Raw genomic sequence first — 20,817 nt, forward strand, 5'->3', positions numbered from 1 at the left:
CGCGAACGGTTTGAGTGTAAGTGTTGCGGTTTGCGCTAAAAAACGTTAAAAAATATTCTCTACAAGAATATTAATGCTGTTTGCAAGGTTGCGTAATTTATCGCGGTCATAAATCGATTTTTTCGATTTTGACGTTTCGACTTTTTTTAGTTTTTCGCCTCTCCTCTCTTTGGAATCGTTGCTACGTGAATGAAAACCTGTTGAGGTGATTCTCCATAAAATTCTGCATCTACCACACTTTGTTTGACCTTGGGGAAACGATTCATTACTGAGTTATAGCGATTTTTCTGCGCGTTACCGGTTACGCGCGGGCGGCATATCGGCGGCGCTCCATCCCGCGCGGGCAAGGCAGAGGTTGTTTCACCGCTATAGAGCCTCATATTCATGCTGTAGGCTGTAATTATCGATATTTTCTCCTCCCCCACCCTTCCCCTCCAATAAATATTTTTTTAATTCTTCGTTATACAGGGTATGCCAGACCACCCGTAACAGGTCTTTTTCTCGGTTGGTTTAGGTAGTACGAAGTGGGGGACTGCGGGGTTGAACTAGGGAATTGACCCCAAGGAATCCGAATTTCACGGCCGCGAAACCCCCCATGCCCCCCTTGGGAGGTAAAGAGGGGGTCACGATCCCAAAAGTCGGGAGACATTGTGCCTCCCCCTTTTACCCCCCGAGGGTGGCTAGGGGGGTTTCGGGGCCGTGAAATTCGGATTCCTTGGGGTCAATTCCCTGTTCAACCCCGCAGTCCCCCACTTCGTACTACCTAAACCAACCGAGAAAAAGACCTGTTACGGGTGGTCTGGCATACCCTGTATAACGAAGAATAAAAAAAATATTTATTGGAGGGGAAGGGTGGGGGAGGAGAAAATATCGATAATTACAGCCTACAGCATGAATATAAGGCCTATAGCGGTGAAACAACCTCTGCCTTGCCCGCGCGGGATGGAGCGCCGCCGATATGCCGCCCGCGCGTAACCGGTAACGCGCAGAAAAATCGCTATAACTCAGTAATGAATCGTTTCCCCAAGGTCAAACAAAGTGTGGTAGATGCAGAATTTTATGGAGAATCACCTCAACAGGTTTTCATTCACGTAGCAACGATTCCAAAGAGAGGAGAGGCGAAAAACTAAAAAAAGTCGAAACGTCAAAATCGAAAAAATCGATTTATGACCGCGATAAATTACGCAACCGTGCAAACAGCATTAATATTCTTGTAGAGAATATTTTTTAACGTTTTTTAGCGCAAACCGCAACACTTACACTCAAACCGTTCGCGAGATATCGATTTTTAAAGTTTTAAAAAAATTGCAACTTTGCCCCCCTGCCCCCTCCCCCCTAATTATCCGAGGGGGCTGAAATTTTGCCCAAGCATCGGGGACACTTAGTACAACATCTGAGCAAAGTTTGGGCCAAATCCAGGGGGGGGCTAAAATCGGCGTTTTTGGAACAACCTCTTTCTCCTTCCTTTTATGATACACCCAGAATTTGATTTGCTAATTTAACTACGAACGGGACGCTTCTTTATTGTTTCTTTTCAGTTTGAAAACACTGGTCTGCCACTGTGAGTTGTAACTACCTTCCATGAAAAAAAACCAGTCTTACGGCGAAATGGTTCATCGATACCTACCTTTTGATTTCATTTGGGAATTGGCAGATTTTAATCACATCACCAAATCAGAGAATAGAGAGTGCGATATACTTTCAACATCACAATTCATTTGCTGTCTCATATTTGATGAAAATAATAAAAATCCAAAAGATTGGTACACTAAATGATTCCATGATGAAAGGTGATGACAGCAAAAAAATGATGCGCCATGCTGAGAAGGCAAGAAATGATCGACAAATCGGTGGAACTAAAAGTTAAGAACTGCTCATTTAGCTGCCAGCAGTTCTAGCATAGGATTCAAAAGTTGGTTTTTTTTCCTAATCTGAACAACTTTAGTGACTTTTCTTTGAGCCTACAGATTGTTTAAAAAAGTTAAGGGGTAATTTTTTTGAGTAAAAGTTGATTATTTGTAATCATTCACTTTCAACTAACTTATAATTATCTAATGTTACCCCAGACTAAGGCTTAAAGGAGACTGTAGAAATTCAATGCCAAAGTACATAACACACTGTTCAAGATGTTTCTGAATATTATTATTTGCAATGACAATCCGTCGTCTCCCACACGAAGGAATGTATTTTATCTACGCTATTTCAGTGTTCCTACAAAGATTTTATTATTTCAAGGGAGAACCACTGCTGAAATGTTTCTAAAAATTTTAATGTATCATCTCGCAAGTGTAAAGAAAAAAAATTTCAGGGAAATTCATGGGATGATTCTCCTGTAAAAAAACAAAATGTCACTAAGGAATACTGAAACAGCACAATCAAGATACGTTCCTTCGCATAGAGAGCCATGCATTATTTTGATGGAGAGAGTTATTTGACATCATTGACTGAATCATTCATTCCAAGACTAAGCTATACCTTTTTCCTAAGCTAAGTACAAAAAAAAAATTGCAACCCTTCAAAAGTTGAAGGAGGTACACCCAGCCTTTACAACAAAATCCTTTCAAACAAAAGTTTTAATAAGGATTGGGCCCTCCTCCAACAGAATAACTATCAATTTTCAGAGGTAAAAATGCAGCATAAAAAATTAAATTTTAAGAAATATTTTAGACAAAAATAATTGATTCATTTGTTACCATTTTATAGAAACTCTACAAACTGACACCATAAGATAACAATCCAAGAGGGTGTGTTCATATTGTTCAGACCCTTAAATCTAATACGAACTGACATCCAGAGGAACTAAAATGCAGTTGGGTATTAAACCTTCAACGTAACAATGATTTGAGTCAAGACTCAGCGAAGGATTTAAAGAAGTCATGAGCCAGAAACGTAAGTGAGTTAAAAATAGAGGAAAAACCAAATCGCTGCTTTTACCTCATTCCCATTTGGAATAGAAAAGGAATTTCAAACTATGGTCATCTCAATGAAACAGTCAATTTTTCTATATTCATATGAGACCTTAATTGCTCAGTATATTTAACTAATAATATTTTTTGACACTTACTTTGAGATTTATAGCTAGCAGCACCAAAGATTGACGGATTCGAGGCTTTTGAAGTAAATTCAGCTGGAGTGAGCTCACGAAGAATTTCTGCGCTTGTTTTTCCAAGTAGTTTCAAAAGGGCATCAGTTGACTTAACTCTTAATACAGATGCAACCTAAGGAAAAAAAGAAAGCGGGTATGAGTCAACTGGTTCACTGTATGTGGTGAGAAGTCAAGTAGATTAATGGATGTGGTAGTAGTGGTGGTTAGGCTGATCAGTAATAGAGCCGATGGGAGCTCAGACTCTGCCAGATTTTGCTGTATTACACCCTCAAGTTGAAACTTGCTCCTCCACTGAACTTAATACCATCATACAGGTCATAGTTCTGGAAGGTTCTGCAGGCATCAGATAAGCCATCAAAGGGTTGTAATAATGATAAGGCTGATGTGTACTAAGCGCAGAATTTCATAGCTGAATTGGGCAATGCCACCACTGAGTTAAACTTAGTAGATTCAATTGTCCTCTGGTGAGTGAAGGTTGCGGCTATGTACACAATGAACTTAATCAAAATGACTGTTCATATTGGTCCCAAAATTATTGTCTCTGTTTTTATCATCTGTCAATTGTCAGAATTGAGCAGACAAAAGAGATTTTACGCTCTTGAAACTCCAATAAAAGTCGAATCAGGACTAAAACTTATTCCCGAAGTTTGCTTGTGTTTTGGTGCTCGAGTCCAGTTCTCTCTGTAGCCCAAAATAATAAAAAAATTCAGTTCCCTTGAAAAATGGCCGAAAGTAGGTTGATCTTTCAAGTTTAGATCGATTAATATTTTTCAAAACATACTCCAAAATATAGTCTGAGTAGCTGACGATTAACAAAAACCAGAAAGATTTCTTGGTACTGAGGCTGAATGGTAAGGTCTGGCTGCGATGATTTTGTCAATCTCGAAAATGAAAAATCACATCAGTTGCTCTTGCAAAAATGGGAACAATGAACTGAATAACAATGGATGCTGAAATTGAGAATATTCATACAGTTCCTTTACTAAGGAAACAAAAATCAAACCAGCCTCACTTGTCTTACGTCTCCAGCTTAGAAAAATTTGCCACAAGCCACTTCGTACATTTATGGGCACTCTTGCACTTGTAATCTTAGAGTCAAGTGTAGTCAGCAGAAACAGTTCGAGTCAACTTGAAAAGTTTATTGCACAACCCAGCTTTAAATAATTAGTAATAAAATGAGATACTTTACCTCGTGCCACATTGCCCAAACATCTGACATTGGTTCACCAATCAACCAGAAAGTACTAGGAAGATTGTTTTCTGAGTATTCTATCTCCACATCCGGTTCATGGCGAGGAGAAATGTCTGGCGCATCCGACAAAACAGCACAACCGAACATAGTATCATCTGTTCAAATAAAAAAAAACAAAAAAAAGAAGTAAAACATCAAAAAGAATTCTAAAAATCACATGTGTACTGCAAGCTTTACAGAGATAAGAAAGTGACCTAGACTGACGAGCGACCATACTGATCCACTACAGGGTTGCCATAATTTCTTCATCTTCCAATCCACGAACTCTCCTGACTTTTCCTTGACTTTTTTGCTTTTCCCTGACTCCGAAGTTTTCTAATTTCCTGACTTTTTCTGCCCTTCAGGAAAAATTTCCATCTATTTATTTTTACTTCTTTTAAAGATATGCTAACTTTTGCAAAACTTTCAACAAATGTCCTTGTTTAGAGATCAATTATGGGAGAAGGCATTCAGTAGCTGGTTAAAAGATGAAAGGTCTTAAAAATTACCAAAAAGGGTAAACAGTTGGAAGATCAGGGATATGTTTTAGTGATTAGTAGAAGTGTCAGCAATTCCCTAACTTTTCTTACAAATTCTCTGACTTTTCCTGGTTGCTGCAAATTCCCCAACTTTCCTTGATTTCCAAGTTTTTCAGACCGCCGGCAACCCTGCATTGTTCAACCAACACTGAGGTCTGGTTTCATAAGTACTCTAAAGTAGGAGAAGAAAAAAATGCCACAATTTTTGCTTTATTTTAAATAAAAGAGTCAGCTCTAGTAGAAGCCACACATAATACTCTCCAAGATGAAATTTTCAAATCTCATCCCTTGAAACAAACAAACAAAAAAAAAAAAATATTACCATAAAAAGAAGGCCAAATGTTTAAGTCCCATTTTGGAGCTGTTGAACCCTGAACATCTGCAAGGTGGTGCTCGAGTAGATTTCTCATTGCCACATCATGTGCCAGGGATATGGGAGTTTGACCTGAGTAAGTTGCTAGTAATGGATCAGCACCATAGGATAACAATAGTCGAACTAATTCCACATGACCATTTTCCGCTGCTTCATGAAGAGGTCTGCAACATCAAACGAGTGTGTAAATTGAAAGTTAAAACAGCAAGGAGTTTCATGGTAGAAGAAAACAGGCATGAATGTAGCAGCTATGGCACAGCAAGGATTGTGAAATGGTGACTCAAGGTGAATGAAACGAAGTAATGCTCTTTCAACACAGACCATCCTAAATCAACAAAACGCTCCGTTGGATTGGTTTCGTTTCAGTCTTGGCTGGAGATTGCCCAAGAGAGAGGAGGATCAATAAGGTACAAATATTGCAGAGTTTGAACCCTGTAACAAACGTTCTGCAAAGACAGAAATAAAACCAGAGTAACTGGCATGTAAACTCGAGAAACTATCAAAACCCAATTAAATGTGAGAAATACCGCCTAAAATTTGCGGTTGCCGGTCGCCCCACGCTACCCCATTAGCGCCTACATCGCTAGACTGCTCTACGAGCTATCTGGCGCATTCCGCACAGTGCCTGGCATTCGATTAATTTCAAGTGATCAAACGTGCGCCGGCCGTTTGAGCGGGAGTGAATCTTACACAAAGTGGGAGTAAATGTCACATGGAGGCACTCTCTGGCAGAGAAAGATTTGCCTTCTCGTGGATACCTTTGTGTGCTATTCGTATACCGCTATTATCAAAGCAGTTTCGACTGAGCTGCGGTGGCCAAGCAGATAAAGAGTCCGCCTGCGGAGCCTGTCAAGGTGTGGGATCTAATCCTGATGCGCCAACTAATTTTTTCGTGACTTCCCCGTCACTCCTGCCCTGGAGCGTCTTACACTGCAAAGCAGGGCTCACAACTCCGACCGACTTCACTCCCAGCTGCTTTCGTGCGAGGTGAATGGGCACTATATAGACCCTGGTGTAGGTGTAAATATCGCTCCAATATTTTTAACAGTGTATAGTGAGAAAAATTGAGAGTGCATAAAGAGAGATGGATTGACAAATGTCATCAAATGACCGGAGGGGAGTCAATGCATAGAGTCTACTGTTTAATTGAAAATCAAAAATATTACCTGATGCCTCCAATTGCACTGGCACTTGAATCTGCTCCATACATCAAAAGCATGCGAGCTATTGCTAAATGCCCTCTGTGTGATGCCTCATGAAGAGGCGTGTAACCTGCATTATCTCGAACACTAGCTCCAATTTCCAGCACTTCTAAGCAATAAGCTACTGCATCCTAAAAAAATTAAACATTAAGAGACATTACACATTTGAGCATACAGTGTTTTTTCCTACTTCTCCGGAAAAATGATATTACTTCAATCTAGGATATAAAGTCTAATTATCTTCTTGCTGTTTCTCCTTCAACAAAAATAAAAATGAATTATAAAACATGGATTTCATTTTGTACGGCATTTTCTTATCACATAAAGCAGTGGCTTGGCATGCTTTGCGATAAATCTATTGATCTACCATTTAAACCTATTGAAAAGGCTCGATAAACAGGGTGTTCGCAACGAACTCCTTAATTATTGATTCTTTACCATGGCTTCAAATGAGGATGTATCAATAATCGATCATTCACGCCTAGCCACTGATGTAAAGGCACATTAGAGGCAATCACATCAAAGTTTCTGTAGAATATTTTCAAATTGAAAAAGACAAAGGGAGTTGAGGATTTTAACGCATTTTTCTTACAAGTGGAACAGATTATTACAGTTCTTAGGTTACAATTTTCGAATAAAAAATGTGAGTCAAAAAAACCAAAAAGCTTGTAAAATAAAAAGCATCCTAAAATATTTCAAATTCCAAAATTTGATGAAAGCTGACATAAAGGAAGAAAGATTTTGAAAAATAAGTTGGCCTTAAGGGCTGCCAAAATTATGAGATTCCAGCCAGAATAGTGCACCCATAGGGAGTAGAGACATATTTTGTATAAGATTGGCAAAAATTAAGTCTTCATATTGGGTGTACTGAAACAAAATTTCTATGACACTAACAAGAAAGTTGCACTCACTGGATAACCAAGTCTTGCAGCGCGGTGCAGCACAGATTCCCCAAGTCCTTTGTTTATCACCCAACTTTTAATTTCTGCTTGCAGATCATGAATACTTTCCGGAGTGGCTCTTATTGTAGAAAACTGTTGGGGAAAAAATAAAAAAAACACCAAATGATGAGATGAGGAAGATTATTCATGTATAAAAAGGAATTCATAGTTGCTCATTTGCTACATATAATAAATTCATCAGGATCTTTCAATGAGGGCACGTAAAACAGATTCTCGTTCACACTGAATTGCGATTGATTGAAAAAGTCATCAGATGCATTCAGCAAGGCACAGACGATATTTTAGTGCAAAATTCAAATTCACGAAGCACTCGAAAGTCCTTAGACATCCATGCCCTGTCTCATTTTGTAACATCAACCAATCGCAATCAATGTGTATTGGTCAGATTCTAACAGTTTATTCAAAACTCGGAAAGAAAAAAAAAACGGTGATTTAACACATTGGTCTCTTACCCTAATCTTTAACAACAGGAATACAACTTACATTTTCTTAATACTTGATGAAAATGCAGTAAGAATCATCAAGTGTTTGGATTCATAAGATGAGCCATAAGCTTCTATTAAAATTTTTGGAGATCGGAGAAGTAAGGAGGGGCCGAAGTGAATGTTCACATACATGCATTTAAGATATCTTTTAAAAAAACGAACTAAGCAATCTACCATATGCAAATAAAGTAATGTATGATCATAAAATGACAAAAAAACCACTACTTGTCACAGAAAATCGAGACTTTGAAACTTCTGCATGTTTCGACTTATCTGCTTCATTTAGACTTGTTCTATTCTGCTTTGTTCCGTTCCAATCCAAGTTCTCACATTCCATGCCCCAATAAAAAAAAAACCCTTACGTTTTGCTCGATGGGCCTGTTGTAAACTTTTGCTGGAGTAAAAATAAGAGTTGCTTCTAGCAGTAAATGCCTCAAAAATCACGATGAGCACATTGGCAAAGTTTGAAATGCACTCCTAACTTCACAATCTACATAAGAGATTTGCGTTTTTTTGAGCTTCTCGCTTCAAGGACAATACTACACCATAGGTGATTATTTCATTAGAGGAGTTACTCCATTCAACCCTTTCACAATAGCAATACCCAACATAGCCAACGCTTCCGCTCGCAAATCGCAATTGGGAACACGAGGTAAACCAAAGCGGATCTTTATCAACGTGAAGACATCGTGAATGTAAACACGCTGAGTTGTTAACAAACAGTTAGAATCTCGTCTAGGTACATGCGTTCTGGCGGATTGGTGTCAGCCATGTTGAATATTGTGAAGTATCCTAGTACACAGGGGTTGGATAGAACGACACCTCTAACGAAATGTTCACCTGTGCTGTAGTATCGTTTTAGAGGCGGGAGGCTCAAAAAAATGCAAATTTATTGCGCAGATTGTGAAGTTAGGAGTGCATTTCAAACTTTGCCATTGCGCTCATCATGATTTTTGAGAGATAGAAACAACTCTTATTTTGGCACTAGCAAAAGATTGCAACAGGCCCATTGGATTCTCTTTCTTTAACAAGTGATTGCATCTGTCTGTTTTGGTCTTTGCCTCTGACAGTAGACATTTTGAGGACTGGTTAAAACTGATACCTAGGTAAATGCTTTTAATTTACAGGGCAGTGAAATATTACCTTCTTTAATTTGGTTTCATCACAAGCTGCCTGCTTCTTCATTTGTTTCTTCTTCTTTCTGAGGTAATCGAAGCCAGATGATCTGAATTTTCTTCGAACAGTTCTGAATTTGAACTTCTTTTTGTTCAGGTGCACAGCTTCAGTATGATCACTACCTACATCTTTTTCGTCCTTATCAACTTGTGGCTTGGCAATTTCAGGCTGCTTTGCGGACTTTGTATTTTTATTTTTCATTTTATTTTTCAGCTGTTTTTGACGTTTAACATTCAGCATAGACTTTGCACTTCGTAGACCCGTAGCACTGCGTAGCCCTGGACGACCACCAATAGAGCAGCTAACTCGTCTCCTCTTGAGGATTTTACGTTTTGAGCGTTCGTTAATTGCAGAGTTTTTCAGCGGCAATTCATTTCCGCTTCTACGTGGCAGTGACTTGTTCCTTTGGCTATTAACTTCCAAATCATTCGATGAGACACTTTCACTAGAATCTTTGCGGTTGGTGCTTTTCAAGATGAGTTTTGGACGACCATTAGATTTGGCTTCACTTAATATAAATCTACTGCTCAAAGAATTTGGCATGATTTCATTTTGCTTCCTTTTTCTACTGGTGCTAGGTTCAATTCTAGTAATGCTAGAATCTGATGACCTAGAGGGTGAAGATAATGAATCTTTAGATTCTTGTTTGGAGCTAGTGCTTTGTTCCACGTCACTGCTGGTCAGCTTTCTCAAATGCTTGTGCTTCTTAATTTTTATGTTCACTGACCTTTTAATATTTTCTTGATTACCTGTTTCTTTAGGCTTAATACTTTTCTGTCTTGATTTTAGCTTTTTTAAGTGCAAACGGTTCGGTTTCAATTCATCAAGAGGTTCTGTTTTCTCATCGTTGAAAGAACTTTCCAATATTTTTTCTTGCAATTCTTTTTTCATGCTTTTAAGTTCAGCAATTTCTTGTTTCAATTCAACTGTACTCAGTTTTTCAAGTTTTAAGTTTGGAAAATGTTGCTTCTCTTTCTTAAAATCTTTCACAACTACTTTCGGGTCCCACAACTCGCCGCGTTTAACACGACTATCACGCAGTAGTATTTGTTCTCTAATTTTATCAATGATGGAATGTTCAATATCATTTGAACTTTCCATGATATCATTTGAAGATTTTTTATCCAGAGCACTGTCACTTGACTTTGAATCATGTTTAAGATGCTTCCTTGATATTTTCTTTAACTTTTGCACAGGAGCCGTTGTTAACTGTTCCAAGAATGAATCGCAAGTTTCCATCCAAAACGGATCTTTTGATTCTTCAACGACCGATGTCTCGCTTGTTGCAACCTTAAACATAGAAGAAAATAAAAACCATCAATCATTTTCTTTCATTTTTTTTTTAAATCTACATCCATATATACCTGCCACTGGCGCCAATATATGGATGTGTTGACAAAATAACTCGTTTTAACCCATTGACTTACAATGACGGCTCCCAGCCGTCATCACAGCGCTGGGCCAGCTCTGAAATGACGGCTCAGAGCTGTCCGCTGATTGTTTGCGTTATTTCGGCAGTTCTCCGGTAGATTGCGTTCTCATCAATGTTTATATGAGTAGTGTGGCTACCCTATGACTTATTGTGTATGGTAATTTCTTGTTTTGTTACGGTATTTTCATATTACTGTGCGTTTGCACATGAAATAACCTCAAAATTTTCTGATTTTCGCTGATCTTGCGATTTTTGCGATTTTGACAGCTATAAACCACATAAAAAAATCATTGTGTTCAAAGTTTTCACCAGTTTTCTCAAACGTTGTATTGTGAATGCTTATTTTGTCAATTTTCACCCTTTGAGAAATAATTTCTGGATTATTTTGAAGTGTTCAAAGTTGCTGATTTTCGTCAAATTAAATCGTAATTCCTGGCCCGGCAGGGTCAAATTAAATCATAAGTCAATGGGTTAAGACAGAGAATCAATGTTATCATTTTGTGAGATAATAGTTGGAATTCCTCAAAACACTCATTCAGTCGTGACCATCCTCAAATCTTTTGGTGCAGCAGTTTTTTGGTCTTCTATGATGTGGCTCTAATGCTCTACAGGACTTCTCTGACCTTCATTTTTCTTGTAATTGTGGTTCATCGTGCTTTTTTCTGGGATTTGTAAGTTGTAAATACAAAAAATAATAAATATGTTCTAATAATTATTATTTCACATTTCTGACAGTGAGTATTTTTATTGATTGTTATTTCACCAATATTTCCCGATGTTGGATAAGTTTATTGAGCACAGTAGAACTTGCTTATTAGGAAACAAGTTTGGATCGGCCAAAATTAGTGATGTAACAATTTTCAAATGAAAGAGGTTTTTGAGCGTGCTAGTTTTGCATAAACAACTGAATACTCCCCTCACAGACGGAAAAGCTGAACTACTAAATTTATTGCTTTAAGTTAAGTAAATAGTAAGTTTTGCTTTTTGACAAAAAAAATCATACCTTTAGCTACTGTTGTACATATGAATATCTTATTCTTTGAGAGTTTTCTATGACTCAGTGAATGAACCTGAATTTCTTCCTCAGGTTCATTTTTATCAAAAAGAAAAGACAAAGGCGCAAAATCTAACAGATTGAAACTAACCTTTTCTGATGACAAATTTTCGTTTGAAGTACTAATTTTGGAGTGTATGCGGCGATCCCTTTCTCTGCGCATTTCATCAAGAGTTTGACGTTCAAGAACTGGCATTTCGCACTCTGAATCACTATCTCGAAAATCAAAAACACATGGATCTAGAGAGCATCGCCCATCTTCACTCTCATCCATTTCACTGGACAACCTAAAAATTAATCGAGATATGAGACTATTTTTTTGTACAGTAAATGAGTGAGAAATAAAAATAAGGACAATGAGTAAAGAGACGTATGAGGCTATCAAAAACGTCATAAGTTCAAATGAAATATGACTCAAGGAATCAAATCCTTGCATTATTTTCCCCATCAATTTCCTCAATCAGAGAAAAGTCCAATTTAGACGATCAAACTTTTCATTCAACTTTTCTTCCACTTATGTTGGATGAAAAATTGAATTGTGTGAAACTGTCACGAGAACACAACAATCTAATGGAAAATTAGACAGACACTTGAATCTGATGTCAACTTTAACTTTCCATTCAAGAGGTGACGCCATTTGGGTGGAAAAATGGAACAAAATCTTTTAACCGCTTTGCAACTAAAGGCTGATGGAAATATCCAAATGCGCATTTCTTATATTATCATTATATCACATGGCAACAGTAATTGAATTAAATTTTTTTGTGCCCAACTTTCTATTCGACTTTTCGCCTAAAATTGGACAGTCCACATTGGGTTCAAGATGACACAGGGACAAGATCAAAATTTGATGAAGATTTTCAATTTCAAATGGTTAAACAATGTAAAAATAGGGTTCATGTACCTAAAATATAAAATTTACTTGTCTCTGAAAATTATTGTGATATACAAATTTTCAAATTACACTTCCTGTCATGATTAATGAACTGTTAGATGGTTCAAACTTGACAGTAAAGATAACGAGAAACTTTGAGTGAAAAAGACTTCACCATTTATTCAAAATTCATTTCTAGTTCCTGCAATCATGCTATGTACATGAATTACCAATGCATGAAATATTTTTGTTAATAGAAAATGGGCGAGAGTGCCCTGAAAAAAGCGATTTTCTTTACTTTCAAAAGTAATACTTTGAACTGTCAAGTCCTTACTTTTTTCGAGGCAACCGGCTGATTTCTTCCTCTGTTAACTTTGGTGGACTGACGCTTGATTCGGATGGTGGAGTGGGAAGTCCGTCCCCACTTTTGCTTTCACCACTTTCAACATCTGAAAGAAAATACATAAAAGGTTAATATACAAAAAAGGTTTTAAAAATCAATTAGTGGTTCCAAAGATATAGCTGTTGAAAAATGATTTGTCTCTTTTCTCGAAACTTGAAATTTCTTTTTACGTCAATTCTACTAGGTATGATTTAATTGATCAAAACTAAATTTTAGTGACAGATTTTGGTTAGAGCAAATCGTACTTACCACCTGCAAATGATGGCGTGCTATTTTGCAGAAAAGTCATTTTACAATTGGAGGTAGACAGATTGTCATTGCCGACATTGAATTCTGATTTTGGAAAGTTACGACTAGATTCAACCTGTAACAAAGAAATTATCTTAATATTTGAACAATATTCAAACAAATTATTTGTGGAATTCATGATCTGTGATTGAGAAGAATATGTGCACATATTTTTTCTGGAAAAAGGTAGCTTAAAATTTACTTAGGAGAACAAGAACAATGTATTGGTTAAAACTAAGACTAATGAAAGTAGACATCAGTGGCTGGCAATAATGTAACAGCTTAAAATGGGTAACCAAGGCCAAAAATTTCATTATTTTAAAAAGCCAGGACGTTTCTAGGCCCTTACAACCCTCATCTTCAACCATACATGTTTTTTATCCTTGTCACAAGGTCACATTTCGGATTACTGTCAGCCATTTTAATTGTTCAATTGTTGTTAATACGCCAATTAGAATTTCAAAGACAAGAGTTCTGCGGCATCTTTCCCAACTAAGTTTGTGTTTACTTGAACAGATCAATAGCCAACAATTCAAAATAGACTTTAATTCGAGATGTTATAAATTTCCTTTCTTAAAACGACTCGTGTTTTGTCTTATTTTCAAAACTTATGATGTATGTGAAAACTTTGAAAAGGTGAAATGAGGTTAAGATTTTGCTCAAATATTTCATGTTTTGTGATCAAAATGTGATAAAATTAAGCAACCATTTAACTGAATAATTGAACATTACAAACCTGTTTCAACTCTGCTTTTGTACGAGGCCGGGGCATAATTTTTTCTTCATCTTCTTTTCCTTTAAAGCTTACCAATGGACTGACTAATTGAGGCTGAGGTGTGGATGATCCATCAAACTTCTCAGCAACAATCTCCGAAGTTGTTCCTCTTGAGGCAGCAGTGATATCAGCAGGTGTCATGATATTTGCATTGATGGAGTCACTGTGCCTTACTACTGAGCAATGATTTACTTGCTCTCGGGTGAATAGTGAAGGGGAAGATTCAGTAACATTAATGAAACGTTCATCTCGCTTAGAGTAAGCTTTAGATTCTTCAGGTGCTTTAATTTCTTGATAGACCTTCTCTTCAGTGTATGGTGTGTACCTAATGTGAGCATGGTTTCTTGAGAAATTTTGACTGGATCCATCAACTGCAGGTCGCACATTAGGATCAGATGCAGAGGTTATTGGGGTTGAGCTTCTGTGGTCATTCGCCTTCGATGTGACATAAGAGCTAAATTTTTCTTCAATTTGCTGATCAATTGTTTTCAACCATGCATCAACTTTAGGACTCTTCGCTTTATGTTCACTACCTGATTGGGCATGTAATGGGCGTTTTTTGCTATGATGCGACTCACTAGAATTGGACTGAGCAGACTTAGAATGTGAAAACATGTTTGCTTTTAATGAATTATAAACAGAATTATCGACAGGATTGGCTAAAGCAAAATGTGACTGAGGAATGGAATAGTGCTGATTAATGATATTCCTAGATTGAGCACTCCTTTCCAAGAGCTGCGCTGACAGATGCCTTTGCTCATAATACTGCAAACGAGGAGGTGCATTGACTATTGGTTCATAAGGCTGAGATCTTTGACCACTTTTATGTAGTTCTGAGCTGGAACGAGCATGGGTTCTATGCTGCATCATCCCTTGGTCAGACTCATTTGATCTCCAGTCATTATTTTCCTCTTCTGCTGCTGCTCTTTCACGCTGAGGCTGAATATGGTGCGGAACACTGAATATGGAATTGGCATTTCTTCTGGACAGTTCTGATGCAGAGGCAGAGAGGGCTGGAATTGAAGACTGGGGGTTATTAAGTGGGTATCCGAGGCCTGGCACTGAGACTGGTGCAAATGGTTCTGACATTTGCGGTCTGATTCGGAAATCAAGAGTTTGGAAACCAGGCAGTGAGAAACTACTATTGTTTTCATATTCATCTTTTGCAGTTGAGTCTGCTGACTGCCTTACTGTCTTCACTGACAGGTCTAAAGGTGATTCACGCTTTAGGCGCCCACTGTTCTTGGGAGTCCAAGCTTCAAGATCTTGATTGACAACCTGGAACATTCAAAAAGGAAAATATAAAAGATAAGCTTAAAAGAAAGAAATCCTAATGCTGCATTGCTTTCCTTTGGTAGAAATTATTCATCAAATAGTTCTAAAAAAATAGACGATTTTTAATGAATAAACACCAGAGGTGTAGAGAGTTCTCAACAGCTAAAACTCAGAGCAGGCAGCTTCTTCACCTCGACAATTATGGATATGTGTATTTGGATCTTTGAAAAAGTCTATACTAACTTGAAGTTTTCTCTTAATGTAGTGGACATTAATATTTCTTAAAAAAAGGTCATTCAGCTGCAACTGTCACAAATTTGCAGAGGCAAGCTCGCGTTACTGTGGAATTTCTGCACCCCTGATGCATAAATGAGTGCTTCTTGCAATGGAACATCACTGTTAAGAAAATGCTAATTATTGGAAAAAAAATTGTTGGATGATCATCAAAGTTAACTGGTGTTTCAAACGTTTACATATGACATTATAATAATATAATAATAGTCTTGAAAACAGTAATTTTAAGATTAAATCCCACATCATCATGCGTCAAGGGATGGGGGCATGATCGTAACTAATTTGGTAGGGGCACTGAATCAAGGCTGCAAATGCCTCTACATAAACCTGCAAATTGGAGAAGTGAATTCTCTGGCAAGGAGCACGCGATATTCTTACAACCTAGTTTTATTCCATGGCCTGAGTACATTAATCAGAATTTACAAGCAGTAATGACATCACTGTGACACTAATGGAGTAGATACAGTGGGGGCCCTTCCCTTAAAATCTTTTTTCAATTTCTCATCTGAATATATTGCAGAAATGCTGAGCATGCAAGTGGGTCCAGAGATACATGTTTTAGTACTCATGGAGAAGAGGGATAGTTATACCTAAGAAGAATTTTTACTTATTCAAGTGAAAAATTATGTTGTTAATTACTGGTCTTGCACACAGATTATTCTCAAAATCAAAGGAAAAAAACTTACTCTGGTAGTTTGGGGATGCTGAATGACCTTGCTTCTTTCATTAGACACAGGTGAGATGCCAGGATAATGAAGCGCAGTGGGCACTGACTTTTTCTCTTGAACGACTGGATAAAGGGACGTTTCAGGGAAGCTTGGTAGTTTTTTACTTGTTCCATGCTGAGCGTGAGGCAAACCTGATTGGGTGCGATTGAGAGGAGATGCATTATCTCGTGAAATATCCGGTCGAAGCTTTGGATTGATTTGTATCATTGATTGGTGAAAGTCAGTTGGTTGTATCTTAGGAACTGAATACCCAAAAACAGAGACAGGAGTGTGAACAGAGGCAGCATGAGAGCTTGCGGCAATGGACCCTGTATTCGCTTTCAGTTTTGGTGCCCCTGAAACAGGGTGCGATGCCTGATGAAGGCTTTCTCGTTTCGTCATTTCAGACTGATGGCTCACACTATTAGATTTGCTTGAAGCAGAGTTAAGGCCATACATAATTTGATTGCTACTGAAACTAGATACACCCATGTTTGAATTGCCCTTCGACAAACTATTATTGCCGTTCCGGGGCGGGTGCATTATCTTGGATCCGAATTGTAAAGACTCGGCCGTTGATAAGTAGGGCAGTCCTTGTTTAAAGGGTGCAACAGGCAGTTGAAAGCCAGAGTGTGGCGGGAACATAGATGCTGAAGAGGATGAAAATGGGGGTTTGATGTCTTTCTTTGGATTCATCCGATATGAGCTTGACTTGGTTGGAAATATTGATGCCATTGATGATGAAGACGACGAAGATTCCCTGGAGCCACTCAGAGGAGTTCTCTTAAGGGAAACGATCGAGGTGTCATTAGCATGATGCAAATAAGGGGCACTCTTCGATGTTGATGCTTGAACGTTGGCAGGATAGTAATAAGCTGGAGATGACGTTACAGCTACTTGACTAGAAATAGAATAGTAAGGGGCAGGGGTAGCAACAGACGACGGAGCATAATCCGTCGTTCTGGACGAAGAGTTCCCATGATATTGGCCTAGATGACTCATTTTATCAACCGCTTTGAATGCAGGAAAATTTGAGACTCCTGTTGACGATAAAGCTGCGATTGGTGGCAACAGATTATTGTGATGTTTCTGATGAGTTTCGTCTCCCGCAACTGCAGCGTGTGCATTTTGTCGAAATGGAACTTTGTTATGTCCAGGGCCCTCATTTTGTGGCATCCAATAGGCTCGTGAGGTTGACGGTGAAGGAGCACTCATATATTTGGCATGCTTCAAATTGCTGATTTTCTGTTTCTCAATATCAGACTCCTGTTCTGATTCTGACTTGTTGCTAACATCGTTCACAGGAACACCTTGAAAGTACTGACGAGTACTTTCAAAAATGTTGTTATAATGAACATCCATAATTGCCTGAAACAAACCAAAGATAAGATTAGTTTCAAATAAGTAGGAAGTAAACCAAGATCAAGTGTACGATCAGTTTGTTCTGACGAAAATATCTTATAATTTCGCTTGCATTCCATGAGCAAATAAAATAGAAATGAGTTTGAAGAACTTCGCACTTATTTTCTTAAAATAATCAGAACCACTCGAATGAAGCAACTGAAATGATCTTAAAAAAGAAGGAGCGGGTATTGCTTGAGAACAATTCATCGACAAAAAATTTACTTCTAACTTACACATTAAATTATAAAGGTCCAACTTTTTTTTTTCCTCAAGCTTTTAAATTCTCTGGAAAAGTGAATTTTTGAGGCAAATGATTCAGAATGAACCTCATAGTGGAAAAATGTTGTCTCAATTTTTAATTTTTCACTTCAGTCTCCTTTGCCTTAGGGGAATCACAGATATTGATTAAAATTATTTCCATCCATTGATAGATGTGGATGTAATAACTTTTAAAAGATGTTAGCAAAATAAGCGCCTGTGCGAATACTTAGTGGAAAAAAACTGAAATTTTCATCAAAGTAAAAAAAGGACTTTGTACAATTTCTCTTTTCCGTTCACAGATTACTGAACTGAATCATAAATCGATCCAGTTTATAAGAACTCTCTTGAATGATTAATTCATGGGGAAAGACAACCCACAAAACATGAAGGGCATGAGGATAGGCACATTAGACAGCTTTCACCTTCTGCACTGCATGGGTATACTTACGGAGGGTAAGGTTCTCCAATGAAGGCAAAATGTTCAGCAACACCTCTCCTTATTTTTATTTTATCATTGATAATAATACTGCAGATGACATTCAGTGGTGTATTTTGGAGAGAATGATAACATAAGTGTTCAACATTGGTTAAGCAGTGTCACTTCCAGGCTGAGGTCTTTCCGTTGCCTATGAGAATGGAGAGATCGTCACTAGTCAGTTATGTGACATCAAGCTAGTAGATATATACCAAAAACAACAAGCATCTCCAGGTCATCAGTGCATTTATGAGTGAGGCAGACTCTGCATGGACCAATCAGAGTGGCCCTCGATCGGCCGAAATTGCGTGAGCAGCGCATTTGAATCTGAGAGGAGTTATGATTTATGTTATTAAGCTTTCATTTCCTTAATTATCAGACAATGTTATACACGGATTGATTAGTTTTCTGAAGTGAAATGTGATCCTCTTTCAAAGAGGTTTGAATACATTTCTGCATCAGACCAACTCCCGAGAAGATATCTGCATGAAAGGAACACACACCAGGCGTTCTCCCAAAAGACCACATGTTAAACTGCGGACGAGTTTTATCTAATAGCGAGACGTCACAGGAAAATAGTTGTGGCCTCTCCATTCTTGAAGGCAACGTTATTTCTTAAGATGACAACAAGGAATCATTTCCACAGATGACGATATTAGAACTGGGGGGAAAAAAAGAATAGACAAATGTCACATCCAAAAATTGCACCATTCAACAGATATTTACATGCTAACCAATGGGCCAACTGATGATAGATGCATTCAGACTGATGTGACGTTTGTCTAATCTTTTCTTTCCCGAGTTCTATTTGTCAGCTTTTCTTGGACTGACTTTAACTGAATTTACTTTTTTTCAGAAGTCAATGATTTCTCAGAGAAGACCAATCTTGTTCAAGAAAGTAAAGCAGGAACTTTACAGGTTAGGGTAGAGGTTGAAATTGGAGCCGCTGACAAATTGAACCTTGACAATTCGTGGGGTAGACTACTTTACCAGCTCATTGGGCATGATATTTCAGAGGTATTCTTGTTCCGCGGTAAAGCTACATATGTCACCTTATATTTTAATGTACATCCCATTGCTGGAACGGTAAAAAATATTAAGACAGCTCCCACCCCGTCACCATGAACTCAACAGTGATTTGATTTCAAGAGACTAGCATACAGCAGATTGAATAAAATATGAATTAGATTATACTCACACGAATGAAAAGCTGCTGGTTTATAGTTTGATAAAGCCATTGTTGTAGACTCAGCTACTGTTCAACTGCATCCGGGACCACCATAGAGAAACGAGTTGGAAATTTGGTGATAGTACATGATGAGACTGCTGGCACATTTTGGCACCCACGAGACGAATTTAAATAAAAAAACGAAGATTGCACTGATGAGTAATTTATGATCAAAATAAAAGTTGATAAGTACTTAAACGAGCTAGACTAAGAAAACACTATTAGTGCTGACTACCGAACTTCCAACGACGGCAAGAACACATAACTGCATACAGTCACTTGTGTAAAGGTAAGTTGGCTTGCACCTTAAAGTAGGATCCAAAATAGAAAGTCTTGAGCTATGAATGCATCATCCACAATTTACCTACGTGAAGCACGTAAATTAAAAGCCATCACAGGAGCATGTTTGCCTGACGATTGAAGAGATTTGAAGGTTAACAAATTATGTAGTTTATGGTGTTTCTTGGGCGAAATTCCCGGTAATTTCGAGAGAAGTGATTACTGAATATAGACACGCAAGTTAAGCTCTGATTAAACAACCGAAACACCGAGAAAAAAGAGATATTTACACAGATGACAAAAATTTGGGGCACTGTGTAAAAATAACCTACTTAGCAGTCACACTACAAGTGAAACAAACATCGATCAAATAGAAGGAAAACAGATATCAAAAATGAGAGATTCTCAAAAAATCAAATTAGAGGAGTTAGAGACGTTACTGATTAGTTAGAAGTAAATCAATTAGATAAGAGAAATATCTATTAGAAACTAAAAAGGCGTAAACGTAAAAGAGAAGATTTTTACTTGAGGAAATTGCTGAACTATGGCTGATACGGAAGGTGGCAAAATCAGGGAAAGTGCACCGTCGGTGTTTTTGATGACGTAAATAAGGATCAGCCGGTTGGCGCGCAGTATGAAAGTGCATCAATGATAGATAGCATACTAGGTGCGAATAAATACATATGACTAACAAATATCAATTAATTGAGTACATAATTTGGTCTCTCTCAGTTGCCTCGGGGCGTTAAAATGTCTAATCATTGTAAAATTAGGTTTTATTACCCCCGCCTTACCGCAATACATACCGCCTTTCAGCCTTTACTCTAGTATAGCGACTTTCACATAGTTTCCCCCCTTCCCACGCTCGAAGCTTCCTAAAAAGTTTCTCCCAATGCTCTGCTTTCATTGGTCATTGTCATTCCAATTTAGTGACGTACATAAAATGATAGCCTCCAATTTTGAGCTCTTTCCTTCCATGTTCTCTCAGGTTACG

At 37.9% G+C, this 20,817-nt stretch overlaps 1 protein-coding gene across 1 annotated transcript; it reads right to left on the minus strand.

Moving 5' to 3' along the window:
- Positions 1–1,026: 1,026 nt before the first annotated feature.
- Positions 1,027–20,398, minus strand: LOC109041652 (uncharacterized). Its single transcript, XM_019058061.2, has 12 exons — positions 19,515–20,398; positions 16,156–17,544; positions 13,862–15,178; positions 13,087–13,201; positions 12,769–12,883; positions 11,652–11,847; positions 9,042–10,364; positions 7,363–7,485; positions 6,416–6,582; positions 5,199–5,413; positions 4,296–4,453; positions 1,027–3,218 (listed from the first exon to the last, which is right to left on the minus strand). Exons 2-12 carry the CDS (start codon positions 17,536–17,538, stop codon positions 2,976–2,978), a joined length of 5,355 nt encoding a protein of 1,784 aa, XP_018913606.2. The 5' UTR covers positions 17,539–17,544; positions 19,515–20,398; the 3' UTR covers positions 1,027–2,975.
- Between the last annotated feature and the right edge of the window lie 419 nt (positions 20,399–20,817).

Source organism: Bemisia tabaci, chromosome 6, assembly GCF_918797505.1.
Source record: "Bemisia tabaci chromosome 6, PGI_BMITA_v3".
Taxonomy (NCBI): domain Eukaryota; kingdom Metazoa; phylum Arthropoda; class Insecta; order Hemiptera; family Aleyrodidae; genus Bemisia; species Bemisia tabaci.